At 51.1% G+C, this 9,875-nt stretch overlaps 1 protein-coding gene across 1 annotated transcript; it reads left to right on the top strand.

The window, feature by feature from the left end:
• Positions 1-3,548: 3,548 nt before the first annotated feature.
• RPS15 (ribosomal protein S15) lies at positions 3,549-9,310 on the top strand. Its single transcript, XM_075902696.1, has 4 exons — positions 3,549-3,621; positions 5,068-5,153; positions 6,722-6,956; positions 9,142-9,310. The coding sequence occupies exons 1-4, from the start codon at positions 3,619-3,621 to the stop codon at positions 9,253-9,255; spliced, it is 438 nt and encodes a 145-aa protein (XP_075758811.1). The 5' UTR covers positions 3,549-3,618; the 3' UTR covers positions 9,256-9,310.
• The last annotated feature ends 565 nt before the right edge of the window (positions 9,311-9,875 follow it).

Consider the following 9,875-nt stretch of genomic DNA (forward strand, 5'->3'; position numbering starts at 1 on the left):
CTGAGAGAGTGCTTCAGGGGCAGGTCGTAGGAAGCTAATGAACTGAGGTATCACCCTCGCAGTGCTGGGCTCATATGTGGTTCAGTGTGCAAACTGCATTTAGTGTGAACTTGTAGGTTTGTATGACGCTTCACCCCACCTGCAAGATACTGCCACAAATCTTCTCCTCCACCAGCCACTCTCACTGCGCTCAGATCCTCTCCAAACCCTTTCACCAGCTTCCCTAAACCTCTGTTGAATTTAAGCTTTTTTTTACCTTCAATGCCCCACATCACTTGCCTTCCTCCTACTTGGCCAGTAATGACACCCCTCCACCTTGCCTTTTTTTCTTCAGTAAAGCCTCCTATTTGCAAGAGCTCCTTCCAACCTAATTTTACATGGCCTCCGTGAAGTCCTGCCTACAAACCTTAGTGTTAAAACAGAATGAAATAACTTAAAAACTAATCCAGCACTTCTCAGCTGCTGCCTGATGCACTTTGGTCGGCCATCTTTTGTCTGCTAATTGTGTCGCTCACAAGCCAGGGCAGTGTCTCTTGTTGTTGCATGTTTAGTATCCAGCATGTGTTTAGCATTGTCACCTACACTGGTGAGTTGTACTGCAAAGATAACCAGCACATCTATGGAAGGCTGTGAGTAAGGATAGCAGAGACTGAAAAAGGCACAAGCCTCTGAACACAAGTTAATATTCTGTTAATCCTGGAAAGTTTCACTTGCAGCATTTCATGTCTCTGCTGCTATCTCCTGCCTGTGAGTTATGCTTATAATCTCAATACAAATATAACACACTGTGATACTTACATAGGGAGGAGACAGTTCAAGAAAATCAGGTGGTGAGCCCTGGTGTGGGGGTGTAATTTGGATGCTAAGGTTACCCTGTGATCTTGTCCTTCAATGTCTAATCATGATAGTCACAGAAGGGCTACATTCTTTTTACTAATATATTTTTAATATTCAAGTGGTGTTTGAGGTTATCTGGCTTCTGCGTTCTTTTGCATAACAATGAGAGGCTCAAACATCATCTCACTTGACTATAACTTTTAAAATGATGAAGCCAAGTTCTGCATTGTTTTTTGCATTGTGTAAATACTCTGTCTTTCTGCTTCTTGCACCCATGCACTGCTGCTTGGTTGCCACACTGTATTGTTTGCCTCTGATACTCTTAGACCCTGAATCAAGAGTCCACTTGCTTCTGTTAACTGAGCCTGGCTCTTGATAACTGGGTTAGGCCTAGCATCTTTTTAAATGGGTGAGGCAAGCAAAAAATGTTTTAAAGGAATTTTAAATAGTAGGATAAATGCACAGTGGAAGCAGACTATCCTAGCTCAATGAATAATGTATGAGAGAGGTTAACCAATTTTTTGCCTTCTACAGAGAAGAGTGGCTGCTGTAGCCCCCTCTTACTGAGCCTCCAGCTTTGCAAAGCTGGAGTGACTATGTGAAGTAGGTTTCTGTGCAAATTGGTAGCCGTTCTTGGGGCTGGAAAAGGAGTTTCTGTGATAAATTGATGTACACTGATTCTCAGTGCTAAAGCATGGCCCCTAAAGGTTAAACAGCTGGAGTTCTTATTGTCCAATCACAGTTAAATGGGGAGTGAAAACACCTTGCAGGGGCACTGTGCTCTTGTTGTATTAGTGTCACCAATGCCACCTCAGCAGCACAGCAGGCACAAGCAGAAGATGAACCGGGAAGCTTAAAGCAAAACCTGCCTTATGGCCAGCAATCTGTGCTCACATTCCACTGCCAGGCTGGGGTGGAGAGAGTGCAGAAGTAGCTCTAAATAGTTTGAATTTGAATGCACCTCTAATGACCAGTCAGTCAGGTATTCTGTGACCTACATTAGCTCTCCTTGTCCTCTATAAAGAAAAGCTTTGGAGGCCTAAATTTTCAAGAGGGACTCATGATTTTGGATGTCCAGTTTGAGATCCTTCACAAGGGTGGGAGATTTCAGAGGGGTTGCCAGACACTTCCAGAAATTCAGATGTGTTTTAAGGTGTGTGATTAGTCCCTTCTCAAAGTCTCACCTATGGATTACTGTCGGTGAATAAGATTTCCTTTCCTATTTTAACTTCAACCAATTACTGGAATTTAGTAAAAATGTCACATCTCAATTCGCTGTTAGTCTGGTACAAAGAAGGTGAAATGCTTCCAGTTCAGAATGGTTGGATGTTACATTTGGTCATTTAAACCAGAGCAAAGAGTTTAAAATAGAATCATTGGACTATAGGGGGATCTTGAAAGGACAACTAGCACTCATGGCAGGACTGAGCCATCTGCACCATCCCTAATAGGTGTTTCTCTAACCTGCTCTTAATTGTCTCTAATGATTGATACTCCACGACACACACCCCACCACCACCACCACACTCCCCAGCAATTTTATTCCAGTGCTTAACCACCTTGACAGGAAGTTTTTCCTAATCTCCAACCTAAGCCTCCCTTGACGCAATTTAGCATGGAAGATTTAGGTTGGACGTTAGGGAAAAACTGGTCTGACTTGGAAGCATTGTACACTCATGTTGCGCTGTTGTAATAGGCTGCAACCAGGGGTTGAATAATTGATATCTTAACTCTTCTTTTTTTTATGCTTTTCATCTGTTTTCTGCTGCTTTGTATGTGCAAGCTTGATAGGATACATTGGATTTCTAGACCAGCTTGGCTTTCTGGTTCTCCTGCACTTCAGCTGTTTCGCATTGCAACCTGGCAGGGAAATGCTTTGAATGGCTGGGCAGGTTTTGTTTAATAAACCCTTAAATTTGGGTGCAGTGCAACTCTGCCCAGCAACAGAAATGCTGAATCAACCCGTGCTAAGAACAGAGCCAGAATTTGTCTGCTGCATCATGGCCTAATGCTCATGTATGAGTCACAAGAGTAGCAGGCTGGAGATGCTCCAAACCCTGTAAGTGAGAGAGAGGCTCCAAAGCTGGTTTTGGAGGAACATTTTTATTAGGAAACCTGACCTTTGGGTATGTCTTTGCTCAGGTGTTTGGCAGCTGGGTCTAGAACACAAAGCTCTATGTAATAGGGGGTATCCTTGGTAAGTGCCTAGCTGGGGGCTGTGCGCTAGGTGGGCACCCAGAGGGGACTGAGCTGAGAGTGCCTGGAGCAGGAGGGAGGGAATAAATGAGGCTACCAACAGTCCCTTCTTTTTCCTGTGTGCTGAGTGCAGCAAAAAGCAGCAAGAAATATTTTTGGGGGGGGGGGGAGTATAAATTAATATCAGGAGGAAGAGTGGGGCAGAGGTGCTACACCCGTTTGCCCTCGTGTTGGCAAACCTAGGAATAAGGGGAGGGAAGGGAAGGGGAGTTGGAGGCAGGGGGCAATGGGGGGGCTGGTGCAAGTGAGACCTCGCCTGGGTGAGAGGGGTGGGAAGATGTGGTGCCCTAGGAAGGGGTAGGTGAGCCAAGTAGCTCCTTCAGCCCCATGCTGTGCGAGCAGGAATGGGTGAGACTCACATCCTTCCTTCTCCCATTTTTTGGCAGTGTCGGCCCCTTTAAATCTCAGTGAGGGCGGAAACGCTCCGGTGAAGCAGTAGGGGGCGGGGCCTGACCCGTGCCCTGCTCTCGCGATATCAGGCGCGGCCCGAACGAGATCAGCCCTTTTCGAGGAGACGCGGCCAAGATGGTGGGTGAGAGCGGCATGGGCCGGGGCCCTTAATCCGGCTCCATCCGCTTCGGGGCCGGCTCGGCCGGGTCTCCGGGGCCTGGTACCCCTGTGGGGCGCTGCCCCCTGCCTGCTTGGGGCCATATGGGGGCAGCTAGGCTGGGCCTGGCCTGCGGCGGGGGGCGAAGACTCCCGTCTTCTCCGGAAGTTGGGGGGAGACCCGGGGGGGAGGGGGATGAGGGGAAACCCGGGGGGGGGGCCGAGTGGAGGGTGCATGGGGGGTATGAGGGGAGACCGGGGGGGGCGAGTGGAGGGTGAATTGGGGGGGACCGGGGGGGGCGAGTGGAGGGTGAATTGGGGGGGATGAGGGGGGACCGGGGGGGGCGAGCGGAGGGTGAATTGGGGGGGGGATGAGGGGGGACCCGGGGGGGGCGAGTGGAGGGTGAATTGGGGGGGGATGAGGGGGGACCCGGGGGGGGGCGAGTGGAGGGTGCATTGGGGGAGGTGGAGGATATGGAGGCTAGTGGGGGTGTGTATTGGGGGGGGAGGAGGATACTGGAGCTAGTGGGAGTGCACATTGGAAGAGGGAAGACATGGGGGCGAGTGGAGGGTGCATTGGGGAGAAGGGGGATATGTGGGCGAGAGTGGGGGTGTGCATTAGGGGGAGGAGATGGGGCAAGTGGGGGGGTCTGCATTGGGGAAAAGGGGAAAATAGAGTACATTGGGGGTCATGTGGACAGGGGTTGTGATGGGGTATTTTGGGGGTGCAGGTGAGTGCCTGTGGGGGGAGGTTGCTGTAGGTGTGTGCACGATGTGGTAGGGAAGGTTGCTGTAGACTGTGATTTGGGGGGCTCTGTGTTGAGGGAGCACTGTGTCTTGGGTGCTGGGGCTGTGAGACTGTGTAGAGTATGTGGAGCGTGGTGGTCGTAGGGAAGGGATGCTGTGTTGTGTACCTGTTGTATGGGGTGGGGGTGGCGTTGTAGGGCTGGCATGGTGCTTAATGTGGGGCTGTGGACGGCTGGCAGAGGGTTGTTGGTACTTCAGGTTAACCCGGCTCCAGGTATGTCTAGTGACCAACCTCCTGTAAATATGGAGGTGCCCAGTTAAGCCATGTGAGCGCTTCACCCTTGAGGTGGAGGCTTCTCTGAGACCGTAGGTGCACACGCATGTGTGAAAGAAACCTGGATACGGGTTTCAGTAACGGATTCGTTAGGAATCATGTCACACGGCATCTATACCTGTTCCTCAGGGCCCTTTTACAGAGACTAATGAACTGCCATACACATTCTCTCCCCCCAGTAACATGTCGACAGCAGGCGAGCAATAACTGGGCTGCTTCACCCCCTTTGCTGTTTAGCAGCCCAGTTAGTTGGGGGATCTGTCGCGCCTGCTTAGATGCCTTTAGAATTTGGTGGCCTCATCTGTTGTTTTTGTCACCCCCTCCCCCCTCTGGTTCCTTCAATCCAGGCGGAGGTCGAACAGAAGAAGAAACGAACCTTTAGAAAATTCACCTACCGAGGGGTTGACCTGGATCAGCTGCTCGATATGTCCTAGTAAGAACTGTTCCCTTTTGGCAGCCTTCTCCCCGGTTAACCTAAGCGAGCTGTGAGGCTGTGGTAAGAGATGAAGGCAGGTCTGGTGGGGAAAGCCCAGGACCCGGACTCAAGCTGATGTCTAAATTCTGTTCCTTGCTGTGTGACTCCTGGGCTGGGTTTAATCCTAGAACATGAGGACTGGAAGAGGCCGGGAGAGGTCGAGTCCAGTCCCCTCCCCTCACTGCAGGACCAAGCACTGTCCTAGACTATCCCTGACAGACGTCTGTCTAACCTGCTCTTAAATCTCCAGTGATTCCACAATCCCCCTGGGCAATTTATTCCAGTGTTTCACCACCCCGACAGTGAGGAAGTTTTTCCTGATGTCCAACCTAAACCTCCCTTGCTGCAATTTCAGCTGCAGTTTCTTGTCATATCCTCAGAGGCCAAGGAGAACAATTTTTCTCCTTGCTTGAGACACTCTTATGTCAGGAATATGAGGTGATTTGGGGCCGACTGTATTAAGATTTTTTTCTCACCTCTTGACGTTTAGTGGATCATATTCTAAGACAAGTATCCATTAAGATTAAACTACTTCCTTAATTTGGCTGGAACAGCTTTTTGCTGTTCACTCAGGCAAAAACCTTAGAACAAGTCCCATGCCTTGTTTAGTTTCTCTGCCTGTAAAACAAAAATACTGTCCGCCTTTCTCCCGCAGACTTAATTTCGGGTTAATCCATTAGCATCAGCAGTGTGAGCTGGAATCTTTGGGTTCAGTGACCTGAAGCGGTGTTTTGTCGTCAGCCACTTTGAGCGTTCCGATGAATCTAACATGTTCATTTGCGTCACGTGGCCCAGAATTAAGGGATAAGAGAATGTGGGAAGAGGGGGTGCAAGCAGGAGCCATTTCTTAGCGTTCCTGGGTTCAAAATTGTGCAGGGGACTCCCTAACTCTGAGGGTGCTGGGGGATGGCTACGGAGAGGAGTCAGACACCAGCTTGTGAGAGCAGGGACCAGTCAAAAAATTATGCTTCTGTTTCTCAGGACTTTCCTGTGCCTTGCATTGATTGGCTGCTTGTTCCATCCCCTCAACCTCTTGGCCTCAGCTTTGCTCCATGCCTGCCCCCTCTTTCCTTCGCCTCTGCTTCAGCCTCCCTCACCCCCTTCTCAGTAAACCATCCCTCAGCTGTCACTGACATGACCTTGACGCCACATTGTTTACTCTGCTTGTGGCTGAGTTCGGGCTGTCTTTTCTATTTGGATTGTAAGCGCTTTGGGGCAACGATCATCTACTATTGTGGTTTGTACAGAGCCTAGCACAGCTCTTGACCTGTAGGCAGTACCACAACAGACGTGATTAATAATCAGTACGCGATTCTGCCTCTCACTAGAACGTCCTCGGCAGTACTAAACTAATTCCTGGCTCTTTCCTGGTGGTAAACGAAGGGTAATTCTGCCCCTCCCGCAATTGGCAGAGACACCCATGGGGTCTTACCGCCAGGTCTGGTGTGTTGTGCCTTTCCTCGCCGAATCCAGCTGCTACGCGGAAGCTGCCGCGTCATTGGCTGATCTGCTCTGTGTTGTTGCAGCGAGCAGCTGATGCAGCTGTACAGCGCTCGCCAGCGCAGGCGTCTCAACCGGGGCCTGCGGCGCAAGCAGCATTCCCTCCTGAAGCGCCTTCGCAAGGCCAAAAAGGAGGCCCCTCCCATGGAAAAGCCGGAGGTGGTCAAAACTCACCTGCGCGACATGATCATCCTCCCCGAGATGGTGGGCAGCATGGTCGGCGTGTACAACGGCAAGACCTTCAACCAGGTGGAAATCAAGGTGAGCCGTGAAGGGTTTAAATACTGCCTGGTTCTAGGGTTGGGAGAAGCTATACGGGTGTCTCCAGTTAACCGGTAACAGGTGGGGGCTGGAGAAGTGTCCAGCAGACAGGGGTTGCTCTTGTCTGGAGCAGCCTCTGTCCGCAGCAGGCCCAGACACACTGCAGGTAGGGACTATTCCGGATTCCGGAGCAGCCTCTGTCTGTGGCAGGCCCGGACATCCCGCAGGTAGGGACTATTCCGGATTCCGGAGCAGCCGTTGTCCGTGGGGAGCCTGCACATCTTGCAGACCAGAGCTTGCTTTAGTTAACTGACTGACCAGGATTCTGATACCAGCAGAAACTTCTCCTGCGTGTGTAGGCCCTGTCCCCGCTACACACGAATATTCCTGCACGGCATTGATTGTGCAAGTGTTAAGCCATTTGCTCTGTAAGTTGTGGATCCAGTCGGAGCAGTGGCTTGTTCTGTCTCTGGAGCAGTGTCTTTGTACCTGAGCCTTTCACACCTAGGAAAGATTGTTGCGGGAGCCCTTTTTTAATCAACATTTTGTTAGCATGAGGTGACATCTGCTGCTCCCCCCAACTCCCCTCCCCGTATGCCCTGGGCCAAAGATGTGCAGGAGGTGGCTCGCCCTCTGCTAATTCTGTGAAGGAATTGGTATTGTAGACGGCTGCGCTGTACCAGGGAGGTAGTTGGGAGAAATGGTGAATAAGGATCTTCCGCAGAGCAATAAAAAGTTTGTTCCTAACTTGGTTAGCTGGTGGGTGTTCAGAACATACTGCAGCTTGCAGTGTAGACGCACCTTGGGGGCAGGCCCACCGCACCCCCTTTCCCCTACTTTTGCATGCCTGGTGGTGGCAGAGCTAGGGTTCAGTTACAGAGCCAGGGTGCCGTGCTGCGTGGAGAAATCCGCCTTGCAGGGCTCACGGGAGGTGAAGTAGCCAGCGGGTGCTATGTGACGCGCTCTGGTGTTACAAGACGGCTTTAAACAACTTGCCGACCTGCTTTGGGGTTGAAATCTGAGTCAGCCTGAAACCCCCTTCAGGTGCTTAAGGGAGATTTACCTGCTGGGGCACGCTGATGGGGGAACGCTTGAGTTGTATTCTGGGGGGTGATTTTTTTAAAAGAAATGAAATGGGTGGGAGACACGCAGGCTACTAACTCAGCTGTCTCTCAGACATTTGTAGTAGGGATATGAAGGGTTAACTGGTAAGTCTCACCCTTAACGGATGAGGCTCACCGGTTAAGGTTCACCCATCGGATGTTGGAGCTGCCCATTTGCTTCCTTTTAATTGGTTAGCGGATTAAATAATTTGTCTAACCAGATAACCAATTAACTGGGGTTTTACATCCCTACTTTGCCCGTCATCTTCGGCCATATGTCAGTGTGGATTGTACTTTCCTAAGCATTGCTCAAGTCGAGTTTACACCAGGAGTTCTTTTCCATCCTAGTTAGCTTGGAATGCTTTGCCAGCCAAGGGCTCCTAGTGTGGACGCAACTAATACAAAGTGGTATTAGCCCACCCCAGACAAAACAAGCTTTGCTGGCATACGTGGGTATGCCAGGGATTGCACCCAGACAGACCCAGCCGGGAAGCAGAGAAGTCGGGAGCGTAGACGGAGTCTGATATGAGAGGCCGCAGTGCTGCCTGGGAAGGGGGAAGGAGGGGTGTGTTTGAATGTGGTGAAGAGGAAGATTTGAGACTGGCTTGGGCTAAAAAAATTCATGCTGGTGTTGGAGCCTGTGGATGCAGTGTGTCAGTTCACGCAGGCAGCTTTCTATGAGCGCAGAGACTTGGGAACGTTCTCTCACACTCCCCAGAAACGTTTGTGCGGCTGTCTCGACAGCTGTGGTGATTTGGGAGCCCTCAGTCGGCTGCAGCAATCCCATGCCACTCGGAGCTCGGTCGCAGCAGAAGTGGCTGAAAGCTGGCACGTGCTCATTGCTCTTCCACTGAATTTGGGACCAGAACGAGGGCTGAATGAATTGTATGACCCATTGGCTGCTAATGGCCGGCCCATCTCTACCTGCGCCAGGCATCTGAGAGAGGTGCCTGGGGCTCTTTGGCATGAAATCCAGCTTGTCTTCGGAGGCTCCTCAAGGTCCCTGTTCTAGGCTCTCAGCACCTTGTCACACTAGCCCGGCTCGCCCTCCCCAACAGTCACCTTCTCTTTCTCTCTTGCAGCCCGAGATGATTGGCCACTACCTGGGTGAGTTTTCCATCACTTACAAGCCAGTGAAACACGGCAGGCCTGGTATCGGAGCCACCCACTCGTCTAGGTTCATTCCTCTGAAGTAGATGACGCTTTGGGAAAACGTTTTCTATCTGTAAATAAAAAAAGGCTTCTGACCAACTCTGTGTCTGCGCCCTCTGGGTAGGGCCTTGCGAATTTCCCTTCTGCTTGGGGTGTAGAGCAAAGTCTGGGGATCCGTGGCTAGTGAGTGGGTCGCGGGTCCTTTGTCAGCTCAGTGGGCCGCACATTGGTTGTAACCAAGTCAGTCTCCCAGGACAGGGGAGTGGCTCACGGTGCTTGCACTGCACCTGGAATTCATGGGATGTACTGGTTGAACCGGAGCAGCACTGTGGCTACGGCTATGCTGCTGTTTTTTTCCAGAAGATATGCAAATTGTGCTCGTATTTGCATATCTTCCGAATCTTTTTGTGGAAGAAGTTTTGCCACTATTTGGCCTTGTGTAGACGGGGCCAAATGTCGGAAAAAACCCTCTTTCACATGACCCCTTATTTCTCATAAATCGAGCCTGAGATGGGCTGGAAGAGGCGCGCACGGCTCTCCCAGTCAGTGTTGACTGCACCCCTCCCTTCACGGGCCCTGGCTTTCTGTGTATGTCACTTCAGTGACACCACTAGGAAAAAACTGGATGGAAACCAGCGGGATCTGCACGTAGGCAACGGTAACA

This window comes from Pelodiscus sinensis, chromosome 19 (genome assembly GCF_049634645.1).
Source record: "Pelodiscus sinensis isolate JC-2024 chromosome 19, ASM4963464v1, whole genome shotgun sequence".
Lineage (NCBI taxonomy): Eukaryota > Metazoa > Chordata > Testudines > Trionychidae > Pelodiscus > Pelodiscus sinensis.